General features: G+C 45.5%; 1 protein-coding gene across 1 annotated transcript; it reads right to left on the bottom strand.

The window, feature by feature from the left end:
• Positions 1 to 1,220: 1,220 nt before the first annotated feature.
• Positions 1,221 to 20,705, bottom strand: tmem235b (transmembrane protein 235b). Its single transcript, XM_071409631.1, has 4 exons — positions 20,110 to 20,705; positions 19,846 to 19,911; positions 19,533 to 19,670; positions 1,221 to 6,114 (listed from the first exon to the last, which is right to left on the bottom strand). The coding sequence occupies exons 1-4, from the start codon at positions 20,285 to 20,287 to the stop codon at positions 5,861 to 5,863; spliced, it is 636 nt and encodes a 211-aa protein (XP_071265732.1). The 5' UTR covers positions 20,288 to 20,705; the 3' UTR covers positions 1,221 to 5,860.
• Between the last annotated feature and the right edge of the window lie 16 nt (positions 20,706 to 20,721).

Genomic DNA, 20,721 nt, shown 5'->3' with positions numbered 1-20,721 from the left:
GAATCACAGATGTTTATTAACAAAACGGGGCAGGCAGACGACAGGTCAAGGGCAGGCAGAGGTCGGTAATCCAGGGCAGAGCCAGTAAGGTACAGAACGGCAGGCAGGCTCAGGGTCAGGGCAGGCAGAGGGGTCAAAACTGGAAAAACAAGAAAAACGGGGTAGAGAGAGAGAAACAGGAGTATGGGAAAAACACGCTGGTACGCTTGACGAGACAAGACGAACTGGCAACAGACAAACAGAAAACACAGGTATAAATGCACAGGGGATAATGGGGAAGATGGGCGACACCTGGAGGGGCTGGATACAAGCACAAGACAGGTGAAACGGATCAGGGTGTGACAGAAATTGGGATTTTCTGAGAAAACCAATGTATTTTAATTTAAAACACACACAATATTTTTTTTTATGTTTAGTTAGAGCGTAGATGTATAGTGCCTTCAGAAAGTATTCATACCCCTTGATTTATTCCTAATTTTGTTGTTACATACAGCCTGAATTCAAAATGGATACACACAATAGCCCATAATGACGAAGTGAAAACATGTTTTTAGATTTTTTTGCAAATTCATAGAAAATGTCATACAGAAAAATATATTTTACAGAAGTATTCACACACCTGAGTCAATACTTTCTAGAAGCACCTTTGGCAGCTGTGAGTCTTTCTGGGTAAGTCTCTTAAGAGCTTGCCACACCTGGATCGTGCAACATTTTCCCATTATTCTTTCGAAAATTCTTCAAGCTCAGTCAAATTGGTTCTTGACACATCTTACTAAAATGAGTGTCTCGGATTTACGTAAAGAATAATACGAAATGCTCTGAGACCAGGTTGGTTATAGAGCAGCAAAGCACAGCTCAGAGCCAGCTACTGGCAAGCAGGGACAAGGTTGGGCTGCTGAGAAGGTTACCTCTCTCTCCCACCGGCCCATTGTTGATAAAGGTCAAGCAGCAGTCATTCAAAAGCCTTTCTGCTCTGACCTTCCCTCCACGCACAGCGCACCACAACCACTGCTATTATCAGCCCTGCGGAACACTTAAATCTAAGATTATTATTTTTGTTGTGTACTGTATGTAGGCTGCTGTGTCCTTGGCTGGGATTAATTCCATTTGCGTTTTGCCAGCTATGCACCTTTTAAAAGCTTATTTATTTCAGCGTCCACGGAGATCACATTCACAGTAAGCACGGCATAGGTCTGCTCAATCAGAAATGCAGGGCAGGGCCCCTTCTGATTTGAGCCCCACCTGTTTAGCAAACATTTTTGCTGTTGCCTGTTTTGCATGTTATTTTTGCATTAATACGTGTCACATATCAGTTTGCAATGTAAAAAAAAAAAAATCATTGGGTTAATAACGCCACAAACAAACATGGTCTCTTTTTTGTTTTCTTGAGTAAGGAAGCTCCAAAATGCAGGTGTTTCAGTCTAGCTCAGTGCTTTCTGTGGTGGAGGGGCAGCCAGCGGAAAATACAGAGAGTAGGGGTGTGTAATGTTTGCTAGTCGCGCCGTGATTGGCTCAGTGTTCTGTCACTCATGGGAACACTACGTCGCCGCAAAATCTGAATAGGAGAGCTTGAAAATATAAGCCCCTTGGGTGCTGCCATGGAGTTACATTATAAGTGCCCATCCAAGAAGGCTCAAGGTCATTGGCCACAGATAAAATTACGTCAAATAACGCTATATCTACCGTAGCTTTGATTGGACTGATCATATCAACATCATACTTTCAAAATCTTAGCTAGCAAGTGACGAACAAGCATGAATCACATCAAACATCTACTGGCAAATCCTTTTCAATCCTTGTCATATGAAGAGAAATTATAGATAAAAATGATCGGTGCTTATCGGCCATTGGACATAAACATTAAACAACAAGTTGGAAATCGCAAATTCAACATTGAGTGGTTTGGAAGGAATCAGTGGCTAACTGCAAGTGTTGCAAAGCAATCACTAGCCTGCAATTCAGTGGAGAGGGTGTGTGGTCCATGTCTGGGTTTAAGGGTCTTTTTTCAAGCTTAAAAGGATAAACATTCACATGCAACACCATGGGCAAGAAAAGGTTGAATACATTGGCTATGCTGTTAATCCAGCATGACTTCTGCCACATTCAAAACAACTGGGAAGATGCGTTTTGAACGGTCATCCAACTCGGGATTCCAAGTCAGGAACTCGGGCATCTTTCTAGAGCTCCAACCTGAAGATCACTGATGTCATGATTCAACCTTGTTTTTTTTCTCAGAGTTCCCAGTTGTCTTAAACCCCATAAATCCAGAGAATGACAGGTTTTGATGACAAAATTTGCCCACAAGAAAGACCGCCAAGGCCACCTTCCTGTTCAAGTAAGCACAGCACAACAAAGTGAGTCCAAAAATGTATTGTATGCTGCTGCATAAATGATGTAAGATGCCAGGAAGATATGTATACTGTAGCAAAGAAAGTAATACTAAGTGTATGTTGTGTAGTAAACTGTTAGTAACCCATGTGCCTCACCCTAATAATTTGGTGCCTTTCCCCCTCATAACTTAGACTACTGTTCTGACTTGGTGGTGCACATGTAGCCTATAGCCTGTTTTAGAGAAATTCCATCATCGAATATTGTAAGAGTTTTCATTATCTGCTTATATGCCCCCTTTATTTATCCTACAGTTCTGACTTGGTGTACAGGGAGAATACTGTAAGAACGGCCCATGTTCTGAATTCTGTCACTGTACATTTCAAAAGTGCTGAACAAATTGTTATATTGACTACGTCCATTTTAGCATGCTCATTTGGTATTTTATTAGGATCCCCATTAGCTGTTGCAAAAGCAGCTGCTACTCTTCCTGGGGTCCACACAAAACATGAAACATGACATAATACAGAACATTAATAGACAAGAACAGCTCAAAGACAGAACTACAGTTGAAGTCGGAAGTTTACATACACCTTAGCCAAATACATTTCAACTCAGTTTTTCAAAATTCCTGACATTTAATCCTAGTAAAAATTATCTGTCTTAGGTCAGTTAGGATCACCACTTTATTTTAAGAATGTGACATGTCAGAATAGTAGAGAGAATGATTTATTTCAGCTTTTATTTCTTTCAACACATTCCCAGTGGGTCAGACGTTTACATACACTCAATTAGTATTTGGTAGCATTGCCTTTAAATTGTTTAACTTGGGTCAAACGTTTTGGGTAGCCTTCCACAAGCTTCCCACAATAAGTTGGGTGAATTTTGGCCCATTCCTCCTGACAGAGTTGGTATAACTGAGTCAGGTTTGTAGGCCTCCTTGCTCGAACATGCTTTTTTAGTTCTGCCCACACATTTTCTATAGGATTGAGGTCAGGGCTTTGTGATGGCCACTCTAATACCTTGACTTTGTTGTCCTTAAGCCATTTTGCCACAACTTTGGAAGTATGCTTGGGGTCATTGTCCATTTGGAAGACCCATTTGCGACCAAGCTTTAACTTCCTGACTGATGTCTTGAGATATTGCTTCAATATATCCACATAATTTTCCTCCCTCATGATGCCATCTATTTTGTGAAGTGCACCAGTCCCTCCTGCTTCACGGTTGGGATGGTGTTCTTCGGCTTGCAAGCCTCCTCCTTTTTCCTCCAAACATAACAATGGTCATTATGGCCAAACAGTTCTATTTTTGTTTCATCAGACCAGAGGACATTTCTCCAAAAAGTATAATCTTTGTCCCCACGTGCAGTTGCAAACCATAGTCTGGCTTTTTTATTGCGGTTTTGGAGCAGTGGCTTCTTCCTTGCTGAGCGGCCTTTTAGGTTATGTTGATATAGGACTCATTTTACTGTGGATATAGATACTTTTGTACCTGTTTCCTCCAGCATCTTCACAATGTCCTTTGCTGTTGTTCTGGGATTGATTTGCACTTTTCGCACCAAAGTACGTTCATCTCTAGGAGATAGAATGCGTCTCCTTCCTGAGCGGTATGACGGCTGCGTGGTCTCATGGTGTTTATACTTGCGTACTATTGTTTGTACAGATGAACGTGGTACCTTCAGGCGTTTGGAAATTGCTCCCAAGGATGAACCAGTCTTGTGGAGGTATACTTTTTTTTCTGAGGTCTTGACTGATTTCTTTGGATTTTCCCATGATGTCAAGTAAAGAGGCACTGCGTTTGAAGGTAGGCCTTGAAATACAGCCACAGGTACACCTCCAATTGACTCAAATTATGTTAATTAGCCTATCAGAAGCTTCTAAAGCCATGACATCATTTTCTGGAATTTTCCAAGCTATTTAAAGGCACAGTCAACTTAGTGTATGTAAACTTCTGACCCACTGGAATTGTGATACAGTGAATTATAAGTGAAATAATCTGTCTGTAAACAATTGCTGTAAAAATTACTTGTGTCATGCACAAAGTAGATGTTCTAACCGACTTGCCAAAACTATAGTTTGTTAACAAGAAATTTGTGGAGTGGTTGAAAAATGAGTTTTAATGACTCCAACCTAAGTGTATGTAAACTTGACTTCAACTGTACATACATTTCTTAAAAAGGGTACACGTAGCCTACATATCAATGTATACACACAAACTATCTAGGACAAATAGGGGAGAGGCGTTGTGTTGTGAGGTGTTGCTTCATCTGTTTTTTAAACCAGGTTTGCTGTTTATTTCAGCAATATGAGATGGAACATAGTTCCATGCAATAATGGCTCTATATAATACTGTACGCTTTTTAAAATTTGTTCTGGATTTGGGGTCTGTGAAAAGACCCCTGATGGCATGTCTGGTGGGGTAAGTGTGTGTCTGAGCTGTGTGTATGTTGACTATGCAAACAATTGGGGATTTTCAACACATTGTTTCTTATAAAAAGAAGTGATGCAGTCAGTCTCTCCTTAACTCTTAGCTAAGAGACTGGCATGCATAGTATTTATATCAGGCCTCCGATTACAATGAAGAGCAAGATGTGCCGCTCTGTTCTGGGCCAGCTGCAGCTTAACTAGATCTTTCCTTGCAGCATTGGACCACACGACTGGACAATAATCAAGATTAGACAAAACTAGAGCCTGCAGAACTTGATTTTTGGAGTGTGGTGTCAAAAAAGCAGAGCATCTCTTTATTACGGACAGACCTCTCCCCATCTTTACAACCATTGAATCGATATGTTTTGACCATGACAGTTTACAATCTAAGGTAACGCCAAATCATTTAGTCTCCTAATTTCTTAATCAAAGTTACAGATTGCCTCTTATCCACTCAGCACTCCCTAATGCCATAGTTTGTACATCTCAATTGTCAGTAGAAACCACCTTTGTTTAGGCAAGTCAGCCATATCAGCTATGTTTTTTAAACAGGCAGTAAATGAGGCTGAATTAACTGTTTTGCTGCCAGACAAGGCTCTGCTGATACCACTGCTACATCTGTCTAAGGCTTCACATGAGATGCACCCTCAGTCTGCTCTGAGCATTTCTACTATGGCTTTTGCTTTGAGGACATCCACTCATGATACATACTTCTTTCCTATAGCCCTTCACTTGCACATGTTCTAAAATGAAACCCCTTGACCGCTAACAGCCATTCAGAGTGACTTGTGGTTGAGGCCCGTAGTTTTAGTACGTTTAATTTCTCATCCTATAGGACCACAATAATACAATTTGGTATTTTAGGGCATTTGTCAATTGAAATGTAGTGACTTATCACACCAAAAGATGGCACTAAATCTCAACTGTTTTGCCCATAGACTAAACCACATTGCATTTTGGATGAAAAAAAAATACTTACAGAACAATTTTTCCAGAGGGAACTTAATTTGTGGTGCCAGACACGAGCACATACAAATAATTAGAAAATTAAAGGTACAGTTCTGGGCCAGTTGGTTATCCAGTTCTTGTGACATCTGCCTCTTGGGTTAGGTTACAACATGGAGAGGCCAGCCGTGGCCTTGTGGTCCGTGCTGCAGGGTGGCTAGGCGGGCAGCTAGCAGCAGCAGCAGGCCAGTGAGGACCTCCACGCAGAAGGAGAGCCAGGCCAGGCCGAGGGACCAGCCGAAAGAGGTGCTGACCACCTGGGCCAAACGCTCAGCCCCCACCAGCCTCTCAGTCTCAGCCAGCGCCTGTTGGGAGTAACTGATGTACAGGCTGACACCAGAGAGGGTCAGAACACCTGAGGAAACACACACACGTAATTTATGTAGCTGGGGCTCACTTTGAAGCGTGTCAGCAAACCTGGGGAGACAATAACAGTAAGTCATTGCTAATATACCAAATGCACACACAAGCAGTTGGAGAGGGAGATTAAACATTATTTTCACGTAAGCACAAGTATGTACAAGTGCTTACACAGTACACTTGGCTTGGAGAGAAGGATCACCTGAAAGGCAGTAGCAATGGAGGACAAAGATGCCACAGTCACTTAGACAGCTTCTTACACATAAAAGCGTAGGATCAAAAGGACAGCCAGCGAAAGAAAGGAACACTTGAATGTTGTATTTTGTTTTATCTTTACAACCCACATATCACAATGAGAGAAACAAGAAGTAGACTGAAGCATGCACCATCTGATGATATCAGAGTTTAAGAGCCATCAGAGTCCTGTTATGTTGCTATGGAGGAAACTCCTGTCTTTGGTTCCGGCGGAATAGGAAAAGTCAATAAACTATAACGTCTTTGTATCCAGCTCCTTGCACCCAGCAGCACAAATCACCACATATTGCTGGCAGGGGGGCTAGGTGGGCATCATTTTAATTTATCCCTATATCACCCAAGAGCTGAGAGGTGTCAAGAGCTGAGAGGGAGAGGGAGGAAGGAGTGGAAGGTGTGTGAGTCAGTTATTATTGAGTTGACCTACAATCCTCAAATGGACCATCAGAGACCCTTACTTTTCCCTCAGACTCCATCTACACTGGACTGACTGGCGACTAATACAAAGATACTCATAAAATTCCAGAAAACCATAGAGCCATCAAGCCAGGAACATTAGAAAGAACATCAGTGGCAATTACACAGAGGGCTTATTCACACAGGACTGAAATATTAAAAGTGATCCGAATGACTTACAATGAGAAAAACAGAGAGAGCACCACAGGGAGTATAATCAACTACCTATCAGCCTGCTCAATGATTGGTGGATATGATTGCTGGCTACGACAGAGACAACGTTTGTTAGCAGAAATGAACAGGAAATTGAAATAAACAAGTTCTGGATATTCCCTATTGACACTGACCCCAGATGACGGAGGCTCGCCTCGTAAGAGACTGCTCCTGATTACTTCCAAGATGTGGTAGCCTTGTGGTTCGTACGAGGCTAGAGGCTGTGGTAGCCTTGTGGTTCGTACGAGGCTAGAGGCTGTGGTAGCCTTGTGGTTCGTACGAGGCTAGAGGCTGTGGTAGTCTTGTGGTTCTTACGAGGCGTGGTAGCCTTGTGGTTCTTACGAGGCGTGGTAGCCTTGTGGTTCTTACGAGGCGTGGTAGCCTTGTGGTTCTTACGAGGCGTGGTAGCCTTGTGGTTCTTACGAGGCGTGGTAGCCTTGTGGTTCTTACGAGGCGTGGTAGCCTTGTGGTTCTTACGAGGCGTGGTAGCCTTGTGGTTCTTACGAGGCGTGGTAGCCTTGTGGTTCTTACGAGGCGTGGTAGCCTTGTGGTTCTTACGAGGCGTGGTAGCCTTGTGGTTCTTACGAGGCGTGGTAGCCTTGTGGTTCTTACGAGGCGTGGTAGCCTTGTGGTTCTTACGAGGCGTGGTAGTCTTGTGGTTCTTACGAGGCGTGGTAGTCTTGTGGTTCTTACGAGGCGTGGTAGTCTTGTGGTTCTTACGAGGCGTGGTAGTCTTGTGGTTCTTACGAGGCTAGAGGTGTGGGTCTCGCAGACACTTATAGCTTCCAAGCATCACCCAGGTGGATTCTACACTTTCGCTGGTGGATGTTCCAGCCTACCTACAGAGGATGAGTAGCTATGAACTTCAGAGACAGAGATGCCTGATGAAGAGCTCCAGGCCTGCTTGTCTGACTGATGTTTCTCCCTACCTGGCTGTACCATCGACGCCATCTCCACTCAAGCTATTCCTTTATTTAACTGCATTCTCATCTAGCCATAGTTATAACAGGTCATATCTGCTCTGCTCCGTTCAGAATCACTAGAAGCAGCAGACAAGGAAATCCAATTTCACCTTTGCTATTCTTACTCATGGAACCCCTGGCACAGGCAATTGATCAATCGAAGGAAATAACACAAATTTCCCTAAAATCTACTGATCACTTAATCTCATTACACACTCAATTATATTTTACCATATCTAGACAAAGTAGCTCTATCGCTCCCAAACACTGAATTTATCTATGATATTTAATGCTTCATCTCAAGCTATAAAAGGTATCTAACCAAATCAGCCCTACTGCCTCAAGACACCGATGGTAGACTCCATCTCTACTTATGGAATACCAATTGTTTCCCAATTTAAATAATTGGGAGTAGATATAGTTCCTTCCTTAGATTAAACCCTTTGCCAGAAACTTTAACAGAATGCTCAAATCAATTCAATCCGAACTCAGTAAATGAAATAATATTTCAGTTGTTTTAACTGGCAGAACATCTATTGTCAAAATGAATATATTGCCACGGCTGAATTTCTGTAGTTCAATGCTTCCCATTGGCCTGGAAGAGGTGGTCTTCACTGAGATATCCCTTAAACAATGTAAACTAGAGAAGAGTAGTTCTGCAAAATGGCAACCATCTCACTCTCTCCCATTTAACCAGTAGGGGGGGGGGGGGGGGGGGGTGTTGGCGGGTGGGTACTAACAGGGGGAATGGGTTGGGGTTATCCTTGTATGCATTTCTTTGATATATATATATTTTTTTACACCTGTAATCCCCCCCCCTGCTGTCTAAGGGGTGTACTTGTACATCAATTTGCCTCAAGCTACAGAAAAAAAAAAACAGATAGACTCCTGCCCTATGAGCTGTTCTGGCTCAGACAAGCCAACGCTCGTGCAAGGCTACTTACTGCTGCAGAAGCACTTTGGCTCAGTCTGACCCGCAGTCCCTCTTCCTGAGGGGATTGAAAGGACCTTTGTGTTGTGAGGCTTTAGGGCCCCCTTAGCCCCAAAGCTCACTGATGGTTGTGTTCATTTAACATTTTTATTAAGCCCAAGGAATTTGTTAAATTGAGCATTTGGCAGATGATACAAGACCCTCACATAAACACAAAGAGACACGTTTTCCAGTAAATTGGAGACGGTTACAAGAAAACACGCTTGATGGAGGATTTGAAGAAGATCAAATCAAAGATGAGAATGACAGGGAGAAGACAGAAGAGCGATAGAAGGATGGAGAGAAGGCACAAACACAATAGCGCCACACGTAGAGTGACCACAACAGAGAGAGGAAGACACATGGCACACATTCACAGACCAAATTCACAAGGAGTCAGTAGAAAGTCAAATCACTGAACAAAAATATAAACGCAACATGTAAAGTGTTGGTCTCATGTTCCATGAGCGGAAATAAATGATCCAAGACATTTTCCATATGCACGAAAAGCATATTTCTCTCAGATTTTGTGCACAAATTTGTTTACATACCTGTCAGTGAGCACTTCTCCTTTGCCAAGATAATCCATCCACCTGACAGGTGGCACATCAAGAAGCTGATTAAACATCATGATCATTACAGAGGTGCACCTTGTGCCAGGGACAATAAAAGGTCACTAAAATGTGAAGTTTTGTCACAACATAACGCCACAGATGTGAAGTTTGAGGCTGCGTGCAATTGACATGCTGACTGCAGACATGTTAATTTCTCTACTATAAGCTACCTCCAACTTCATTTTAGAGAATTTAGCAGTACACCCAACCGGCCTCAAAACCGCAGACCACATGTATGGCGTCGTGCAGGCGAGCGGTTTTCTGATGTCTACATTGTGAACAGAGTGCTCCATGGTGGCAGTGGGTTTATGGTATGGGCAGGCATAAGCTACGGACAATGAACACAACTGCATTTTATTGATGGCAGTTTGAATGCACAGAGATACCGTGAAGAGATCCTGAGGCCCATTGTCGTGCTATTCATCCCCACCATCACCTCATGTTTCAGCATGATAATGCACAGCCCCTTGTCGCAATGATCTTTACACAATTCCTGGAAGCTGAAAATGTCCCAGTTCTTCCATGGCCTGCATTCTTGTCACGATCGTCTTGCTGAGAGAAAGTGGACCAAGGCGCAGCGTGTGCAAAATACATTCTCTTTTATTGTAGAGAAAGGAAAAAAACACGCAACAAACACTATAACAAACTGAAACAAAACAACAAACGAATCGTGAAGCTAATGACGTAAGTGCACACACAGGCTACAAACGTACAACATAGACAATTACCCACATTAACCTAGTGCCTATGGCTGCCTTAAATATGGCTCCCAATCAGAGACAATTAATGACATCTGTCTCTGATTGAGAACCATTCAGGCAACCATAGACACAGCTAGACACCTATACTAAACACAAACCCATCTACTCTATTTAACCCCCTAAACCATACAACCACCCTAGACACTACAAAAACACATACATTCCCCATGTCACACCCTGACCTAACTAAAATAATAAAGAAAACAAAGAATACTAAGGCCAGGGTGTGACAGTACCCCCCCCCAAAGGTGCGGACTCCGGCCGCAGAACCTGAAACAGAAGGGGAGGGTCCGGGGTGGCCCCCATCATGGCGGCGGCTCGGGCGCGGGACGAGGCCCCCACTCCACCATTGTCAATACCCGCTTTGGTGGCGCCTCTGGAGCGGCGACCCTTGTAGCAAGTCCCGGACTGAAGACCATCCCAGAGGGCGCCACCGGACGGATGGGTAGCTCCGGACTGAGGGGTAGCTCCGGACTGAGGGGTAGCTCCAGACTGAGGGGTAGCTCATGACTGAGGGACGGCAGCTCATGGCTGGCTGACGGATCTGGCTGCTCATGGCTGGCTGACGGATATGGCTGCTCATGGCTGGCAGACGGATCTGGCTGCTCATGGCTGGCTGACGGATCTGGCTGCTCATGGCTGGCTGACGGATCTGGCTGCTCATGGCTGGCTGGCGGATCTGGCTGCTCATGGCTGGCTGGCGGATCTGGCTGCTCATGGCTGGCTGGCGGATCTGGCTGCTCATGGCTGGCTGGCGGATCTGGCTGCTCATGGCTGGCTGGCGGCTCTGGCAGATCCTGGCTGGTTGGCGGCTCTGGCAGATCCTGGCGGGTTGGCGGCTCTGGCAGATCCTGGCGGGTTGGCGGCTCTGGCAGATCCTGTCTGGTTGGCGGCTCTGGCAGATCCTGTCTGGTTGGCGGCTCTGGCAGATCCTGTCGGGTTGGCGGCTCTGGCAGATCCTGGCTGGTTGGCGGCTCTGGCAGATCCTGTCTGGTTGGCGGCTCTGGCAGATCCTGGCTGGTTGGCGGCTCTGGCAGATCCTGGCTGGTTGGCGGCTCTGGCAGATCCTGCTTGGTTGGCGGCTCTGGCAGATCCTGGCTGGTTGGCGGCTCTGGCAGATCCTGGCTGGTTGGCGGCTCTGGCAGATCCTGGCTGGTTGGCGGCTCTGGCAGATCCTGGCTGGTTGGCGGCTCTGGCAGATCCTGGCTGGTTGGCGGCTCTGGCAGATCCTGGCTGGTTGGCGGCTCTGGCAGATCCTGGCTGGTTGGCGGCTCTGGCAGATCCTGGCTGGTTGGCGGCTCTGGCGGATCCTGGCTGGTTGGCGGCTCTGGCGGATCCTGGCTGGTTGGCGGCTCTGGCGGATCCTGACTGACGGACGGCTCTGACGGCTCCTGACAGACGAACGGCTCTGACGGCTCGGGACAGACGGGCGGCTCTGACGGCTCGGGACAGACGGGCGGCTCTGACGGCTCGGGACAGACGGGCGGCTCTGACGGCTCGGGACAGACGGGCGGCTCTGACGGCTCGGGACAGACGGGCGGCTCTGACGGCTCGGGACAGACGGGCGGCTCTGACGGCTCGGGACAGACGGGCGGCTCTGACGGCTCGGGACAGACGGGCGGCTCTGACGGCTCGGGGCAGACGGATGGCTCAGATGGCTCGGGGCAGACGGATGGCTCAGATGGCGCTGGGCAGACGGATGGCTCAGATGGCGCTGGGCAGACGGATGGCTCAGATGGCGCTGGGCAGACGGATGGCTCAGATGGCGCTTGGCAGACGGATGGCTCAGATGGCGCTGGGCAGACGGATGGCTCAGATGGCGCTGGGCAGACGGATGGCTCAGATGGCGCTGGGCAGACGGATGGCTCAGATGGCGCTGGGCAGACGGATGGCTCAGATGGCGCTGGGCAGACGGATGGCTCAGATGGCGCTGGGCAGACGGGCAGCTAAGACGGTGCTTGGCAGACGGGCAGCTCTGACGGTGCTTGGCAGACGGGCAGCTCTGACGGTGCTTGGCAGACGGGCAGCTCTGACGGTGCTTGGCAGACGGGCAGTTCTGGCCGGCTGAGGCGCACTGTTTGCCTGGTGCGTGGTGCCGGAACTGGAGGTACCGGGCTGAGGACACGCACCTTCAGGCTAGTGCGGGGAGAAGGAACAGGGCATTCTGGACCCTGGAGACGCACATTAGGCCTAGTGCGTGGTGCCGGCACTGGTGGTACCGGGCTGGGGACACGCATCTCAGGGCTAGTGCGGGGAGCAGCAACAGGACGCACAGGACTCTGGGGACACACAGGAGGCTTGGTGCGTGGTGTAGGCACTGGTGGTAATGGGCTGGAGACACGCACCATAGGGCTAGTGCGTGGAGGAGGAACAGGGCTCTGGAGACGCACAGGAAGCCTGGTGCGTGGTGTAGGCACTGGTGGTACTGGGCTGGGGCGGGGAGGTGACGCGGGAAATACCGGACCGTGCAGGCGTACTGGCTCCCTTGAGCACTGAGCCTGCCCAACCTTACCTGGTTGTATGCTCCCAGTCGCCCGACCAGTGCGGGGAGGTGGAATAACCCGCACCGGGCTATGTAGGCGAACCGGGGACACCATGCGTAAGGCTGGTGCCATGTATGCCGGCCCGAGGAGACGCACTGGAGACCAGACGCGTTGAGCCGGCTTCATGACACCTGGCTCAATACTCAATCTAGCCCGGCAGATACGAGGAGCTGGTATGTACCGCACCGGGCTATGCACACGTACAGGAGACACCATGCGCTCTACTGCGTAACACGGTGTCTGCCCGTACTCTCGCTCTCCACGGTAAGTACAGGGAGTATGCACAGGTTTCCTACCTGACTTCGCCACACTCCCTTTTAGCCCCCCCCCCCCAAGAAATTCTTGGGGTTGACTCACAGGCTTCCTACCGCGTCGTCGTGCTGCCTCCATTCGCCGGTATCCCTCCTCGCACTGCGCCAGAGAATCCCAGGCGGGCTCCGGCACTCGCCCTGGGTCGATCGCCCACCTGTTGATCTCCTCCCACGTAGTGTAGCCCAGATCCTGCTCCCATTGCCATAAATCCTGTTGCCGCTTTACACGCTGCTTGGTCCGGGTTTGGTGGGTAATTCTGTCACGATCGTCTTGCTGAGAGAAAGTGGACCAAGGTGCAGCGTGTGCAAAATACATTCTCTTTTATTGTAGAGAAAGGAAAAAAAACACGCAACAAACACTATAACAAACTGAAACAAAACAACAAACGAATCGTGAAGCTAATGACGTAAGTGCACACACAGGCTACAAACGTACAACATAGACAATTACCCACATTAACCTAGTGCCTATGGCTGCCTTAAATATGGCTCCCAATCAGAGACAATTAATGACATCTGTCTCTGATTGAGAACCATTCAGGCAACCATAGACACAGCTAGACACCTATACTAAACACAAACCCATCTACTCTATTTAACCCCCTAAACCATACAACCACCCTAGACACTACAAAAACACATACATTCCCCATGTCACACCCTGACCTAACTAAAATAATAAAGAAAACAAAGAATACTAAGGCCAGGGTGTGACAATTCTCACCAGACATGTCACCCATTGAGCATGTTTGGGATACTCTGGATCGACAGCTTGTTCCAGTTCTCGCCAATATCCAGCAACTTCGCACAGCCAATGAAGAGGAGTGGGACAACATTCCAATATCCACAGCCGGATCACCTCTATATCATCATTCATTGAATCAGATGGCTCATTCATCACAAAACCCACTGATATTGCCAATTTTTTTAATTGGCAAGATTAGCAAATGTAGGCATGACATGCCAGCAACAAATGCTGACACTACACATCCAAGTATATCTGACCAAATTATGAAAGACAAGCATTGTAATTTTGAATTCCGTAAAGTAAAATATATTGTTTATCAACAATGACAAGCCACCGGGGTCTGACAACTTGGATGGAATATTACTGAGGATAATAGCAGAAGAAATTACCACTCCTATTTGCCATATATTAAATTTAAGCCTACTAGAAAGTGTGTGCCCTCCTACCTGGAGGGAACACAAATTATTCCCCTACCTAAGAATAGTAAAACCCCCTTAACTGGCTCAAATAGCCGACCAATCAGCCTGTTACCAAGCCTTAATAAACTTTTGGAAAAAATGTTGTTTAACCAGATACAATGCTATTATACAGTAAACAAATTGACAAGACTTTCAGCACGCTTATAGGGAAGGCCATTCAACAAGCACAGCACTTACACAAATTACTGACGACTGGCTGAGAGAAATTGATGGGGGGAGCTGTTTTGTTAGACTTCAGTGCGGCTTTTGACATTATCAATCAAAGTCTGTTGCTGTAAAAACGTATGTGTTATGGCTTTACACCCAATGCTGTATGGTGGATAAAGAGTTGCCTGTCTGACAAAATACAGAGGGTGTTCTTTAATGGAAGCCTCTCCAACAAAATCCAGGTAGAATCAGGAATTCCCCAGGGCAGCTGTCTAGTCCCCTTACTTTTTTCAATCTTTACTAACAACATGCCACTGGCTTTCAGTAAAGCCACTGTGTCTATGTATGCTGATGACTCAACACTATACACGTCAGCTACCACAGCGACTGAAATGATAGCCACACTTAAAAAAGAGCTGCAGTTAGTTTCAGAGTGCGTGGCAAGGAATAAGTTAGTCCTAAATATTTCAAAAACTTAAAGCATTGTATTTGGGACACAATTCACTAAACCCTAAACCTCAACTAAATATTGTAATGCATAATGAGAAAATTGAGCTAGTTGAGGAGACCAAACTGCTTGGAGTAACCCTGGATTGTAAACTACTATGGTCAAAACAAATTTATACAACAGTAGCTAGGATGGGGAGAAGTCGGTCTATCATAAAGTGCTGCTCTGCATTCTTAACAGTACTATCCACAAGGCAAGTCCTACAGGCCCTAGTTTTCTTGCACCTGGACTACTGTTCAGTTGTGTGTTCAGGTGCCACAAAGAGGGACTTGCAATTGTCTCAGAACAGGGCAGCATGGCTAACATTAATAATATGCATGTCAATCTCTCCTGGCTCAAAGTGGAGGAGAGATTGACTTCATCACTACTTGTATTTATGAGAGGAATTGACATGTTGAATGCACCGAGCGGTCTGTTTGAACTACTGGCACACAACTCGGACACCCATGCATACCCCACATGACATGCACCAGAGGTCTCTTCACAGTCCCCAAGTCCAGAACAGACTATGGGAGGCACACAGTACTACATGGAATTCTATTCCACACCAAGTAACTCATTGCTAGCAGTAAAATTAGATAAAGATAAAAATACACCTTATAGAACAGCAGGGACTGTGAAGCAACACAAACATCGACAGATGCACACAAACACACGATAACATACGCACTACACACACACATGTACACATGGATTTTGTGTTATAGATATGTGGTAGAGGCCTTGAGGGCACACATTTAAAATGTTGTATAATCTGTTATGACTGTATTGTAATGTATTACTGCCTTAATTTCGCTGGACCCCAGGAAGAGTAGCTTCTGCCGAGGCAGCAGCTAATGGGGATCCATAATAAATACGAAGGAGATGTGTCATACTGCATGAGGCAAATGGTGGTCACACCAGATACTGACCAGTTTTCTGATCCACGCCCCTACTTTAAAAAAAGGTATATGACCTATAGATGCATATCAGTATTCCCAGTCATTCCCAGTCAAATCCATAGATTAATGTCTAATGAAGGTATTTCAATCGACTGATTTCCTTATGTGAACTGTAATCAGTTGAAATTGTTGCATGCTGCGTTTATATTTTTTGTTCAGTGTAATTCCAGCCTTGATTCCATTTCACACATTGCCATGTGCTGTTGATTAGGTCTGGAGGCATGAAGAGTCTTGTTCGTTAACTCACTTCTCCTGCATCACAAGGCTTTCTTTATCAGGGTTATTCTAGGCAGTGTCACGGGGAGAGAAAGGGCACCAGTAGAGTTAGAATTAGTAGAATCTAGAATGTCCGTTCCACTCATTCAAATTGTGTGGGGACGCACATCGGTCAAGAGCTGAGCGTTGGCTGAAGCTGCTGCATTGGTCACTCTTGATTAAGTGAAACAGTAAACAACGCCCTACCCTCAAGTTCCTAATCTATTAGGCCCCTTTTCCAACCAGAGTTAAGCGCACGTAAAACTAACATAATTCCCATTTTATGCACTTTTCTCGCTATGCGTATTCTGACCTTGAACCTAAGCAGGATAGCAGCATGCTATTCACCCGCTATTTGTTCGGGGTGGAGATCTAAGAAATTAAGGTGTAGCGGAGGTGTGTCTACAGATAAACCTTATTCTGACCTTGGTTTAGTCGCCTAATAATTCCACTTTTACGCGCGATGAATAAGGTCGAACGAATCTGCCCGTTCCAAGAGGAAAAAGCATATACATTATTTTTTGCTTGGAGACGAATGTGAAACCAACTATACGGAAGCAAACTGAAAATCAACATGTAATGTATTGCGGCCCCTTTTCCACAGTGAAAGAGGCTACAAATAGCTGTGCCGTTGTTACAAATTTTAATTGTGTGCCCGCAAAATTTGCGTGGATGAAATTTGGACACCAAAACTATAGGCTTCTGTAGGGCTGAACCTGCCGAGTTAATGCATGCGCATTAGAATGTCTTAATTATAGCTAGCATTTGTGGCTCATATTAGGCTAACGTTGTGCAATAATTTGGGTCACATAGCCTTTTTGAATCATTGAGGAAATCAGACCACACGTAGCAGGTTAAGCCTGTAACCTTGCGCACGGTTCACGACGAGTGGACCGTTATCACACAGTTTCATGATTAGTGAGAATTAGGGTAAATTCATAGGACTATTGTTCAAACCCTATTGTACACTTTTTTCCACCTTCGAATATTTTATGGATTATACTTGAATATGACAACTTTCAGGATGAATCAAACCACTTTTTTATTCATCAAGATATGTAGTGCGTAATGATTTATAGATACTTTCCTAAACCTAAAATATACCGAATCTACAAGATCAGACTATTTTTGTATCTACCAGTTGGTGCTGAAACGGAGACGCATAGATGGCATTCTTTCATTGATCCCTAATTTCTGAACCCGTTCTCTCGATGTATTCTAGTCTTTCGATAAAATTCTAATTAAAGGGTATACAATATTTAATGGGATGGCTTAAGATACATGTACTGAAAAGTTGTTTTACATTTATTCAGCGCGCGCAAGTGAACCACGCCTGCAAATCTCGTTATGCGCCTTCATAAGGTAAATCTGAATACCAACTACTGAGAAATGCGTAGGAAAGGCCTGTGCAAGAGTAATTTCCTAAGTCAGAATCGGGCCCCTAAAGAATAAGGTGCTAAATCCTGGTAATGTTGTCCAACAATGAAAAGGAAAACACTTTCCAGTGTGCTGTCCAATTAATTGATGTTCCTCTCAGAGGACATACAGTACTGTGTAATTGCACTTTCCATAGAGAAGGTCTTTACAACTCTAGAGCCAAGTGACTCTCCATAAAGATAATAAAGAATATACTGTACGGTTGAGAAGGTAATCCTCATAACTGGATTGGTAATCAACAGGCTAGGCAGGGGTGCCATCAAGCCATCTGTGGTCTATTCCTTCCCAGTGATATGGCTTTGTAATGGGGGGGGATCTGTGTACAGTGTAAGTCCATCATCATCCATCGCTCTCAACCTAGTTCTCTCTCTCTCTCTCACAAACCTTTATATTTACAATCTCTCTCCATACCCTCATTTCTCTTGTTTAAATCCCAAACACTAATCTCTTCGTCTCTCTCAAATTTAAAGCCCATAACCCCACCTCTCTCCATCCTTAAGTCCAATAACCTCCACCTCTTTCTCCTCCTCTAAAGCTGGCTGAAGTCAGTCCCATCCATATCTTGCTCTCCAGTACCTTCCCTCTTCTATTCTCTCCACCCCCTCACTCTATTACTCAAATGACTTATTTCAGTGGATATATCCAAATCATTGCTCTCCTCAGCAGTCCCCTTTCATCAAAATGAAATTAGGCAGTGGAAGTGTTTGAAACCAGAGGGATATTGCAGTGTTGGCCATCCCCAAAGATCAGTAACAGATATACTAATACCGGTAATCCATCTACTATCTGGGAGGCAAACAAACCAACATTTCCACTAAGTACAGGAGAGAGATGGACTGGCGGGCAGTGGAGAGAACATCCATCTTAAAATATTCTCCCTTCCTCTGTGGTCAAATCAAACCCATTATTATCAGTCTAGCTCCAACCACATGGAGATAGTTTAGTGTGTGTGGAGACTGACATTGTGGTAAATAACATTGCTGACAATAACAAGACCTTTCCAAGTCGTTCTGTGATGCAGAGCCAGATGGTGTGAGACCTTCTGTATCGTTGCTCCAATTAACCACACCACCACCCTCTCACTTCAACTGTGAAACTACAGGGGTGAATCTCAATTATCTAAAATGACCTTGATGCCTCTTGTCCTCCTTTGTACGATTGAGATGCACACAACTCTAAGTGAATGAGCTGGCTCTAAGCAGTCTTTCCCAACTCCAGTCCTCAAGCACACCCAACAGCACATATTTCTGTTGTAGCCCGAGACAAACTCACCTAAATCAACTCATTGAGGGCTTGATGATTAGTTGACAAGTTGAATCAGGTGTGCTTGTCCAGGGCTTCATCAAAAATGTGTACTGTTGGGGTTACTTGGTACTGGAGTTGGGAAACATTGCCCTAAAGCAGGGGTTGGCAACTCCAGTCCTCGAGGGCCTGATTGGTGTCACTTGTTCTCAATCCCTAGCAAACACAGCTGATTAATCAAATTGCATTCTGAACTGAAGATCATGATTAGCTGATTATTGGAGTCAGGTGTGTTAGCTGCAGCAAAACTGTGACACCAATCAGGCCCTCAAGGAATTGCCCACCCCTGTTCTAAAGACTTTCTGGATGGGAGTATGTTGCATAGGAATGCATTTGGACATGTAGGTGTCAGGTAGCCTTGCCCTTGTCCCAGATCTCCTTGTGCTATCATGTCAACTTCGTGTCATTCCATGACAATGAGTAACAAGGTGTTGGCATGGTAGCACAAACAGACTAGCAACTTAGACTAGGAGTTAGGGCCCTAAGGATGAGCGATGATGGAGGACACACTTACTGCAGAGGATGAGATAGGAGGCGGTGCCAGTGAGGAGGGCGGGGCTCCGGGCCAGGGAACTGATCAATCCACAGATGCCTCCGAACACCAGCAGGACCAGGCTTAGAGGCAATAGGACCACAATCGCACTGTGCATGTCTGGGGAAACACACAGGTACACAATATTCCAACCATAGGAGCACTTCTATCACCAACACTTGAGACACAGATAGCGGCTTCATCAATAAGAGAATCTATTCAAAATAGCAATAGCTGTAAATGTTTTATTCTATAATGTCTTGTTTAATAAGGTGATAATGGACAGGTAACTCACTCAACATGTGCATCTCAGGTTCAGAGTAGTTGGGGGAGTTAAATGTGTAAGAATACACCTTCTGACCTGAAAAGATGGATAAACACATTGAGGCCAATATGGATTATCCACAGATTTTATTCAGTTTTCATTGTGACAATAAAACAGTGTCTTGCTACAGGAAAAATGACACAACAAATAATCCTACCTGATACTATAAAAGGCATCCATCTAAGAAAGACATTGGTTTCAAATGACTTAATCCAAATGCATAGGAATGTATACCTTCATAAGTTATCCACAGTCCGGAATGGGAATCCGAAACGTCTGTATCGGTCCGGTTGGTTCTGTTCACCTTAATAATGTACCAGTAGTCGCTCCCGATCGCCGTAGCCAGGAACGCAAAACTGAGGATACCGAAGATGCCAGCGGTGATCACCAGATAACTAAAGGACAGCTTCATCTCGCCTGATTGATGTAAAGTACAGTATTTGATCAGAGAAAAAAAACGTGTGCATCGATTCAACTCCCAGCCGGCATAGGGACTGGTAACATGCCCTATTTGTACGCACTATTTCTGTGGTTGACTAGAAGGGTTAATGCCAGTAAAATGCGAAAGTACTTCAGATTATAGTTTAGTAAATTATCACAACTAATCAAAATCATCTCCACTGGTAATCTTTATTTCCATATCTTCAGGATGGCGCTATTTCCCGGTATATCCTGCAAATTCACCGCCCAATAAAGATTAAACAACGAGGTTACGAGGTTGAAGCGTGAAGCATTACTGATGAGGGTTATCCACTACGCTGAGGGATAAAATATTTTTTTCTGAGCAGCAGCAGAGTACAAGCAGGCGGGTCCTTTTATTTTATGTGCGCCAGGCGCACAAGTCTC

The sequence above is a fragment of the Salvelinus alpinus genome, chromosome 7 (genome assembly GCF_045679555.1).
Source record: "Salvelinus alpinus chromosome 7, SLU_Salpinus.1, whole genome shotgun sequence".
In the NCBI taxonomy this organism is placed as follows: Eukaryota; Metazoa; Chordata; class Actinopteri; order Salmoniformes; family Salmonidae; genus Salvelinus; species Salvelinus alpinus.
This window is presented reverse-complemented; position numbering and strand designations above follow the sequence as displayed.

Bases quoted from the DNA above. Each gene is read 5' to 3' on its own strand.
- tmem235b (XM_071409631.1), bottom strand. From the start codon at position 20,287: ATGAAGCTGTCCTTTAGTTATCTGGTGATCACCGCTGGCATCTTCGGT. The intron at 19,912-20,109 runs GTATACATTCCT...CCATCTTTTCAG, and splicing joins ACTGTGGATAACTTATGAAG to GTCAGAAGGTGTATTCTTAC. The intron at 6,115-19,532 runs GTAAGTGTGTCC...GTGTTTCCTCAG, and splicing joins CTCCTATCTCATCCTCTGCA to GTGTTCTGACCCTCTCTGGT.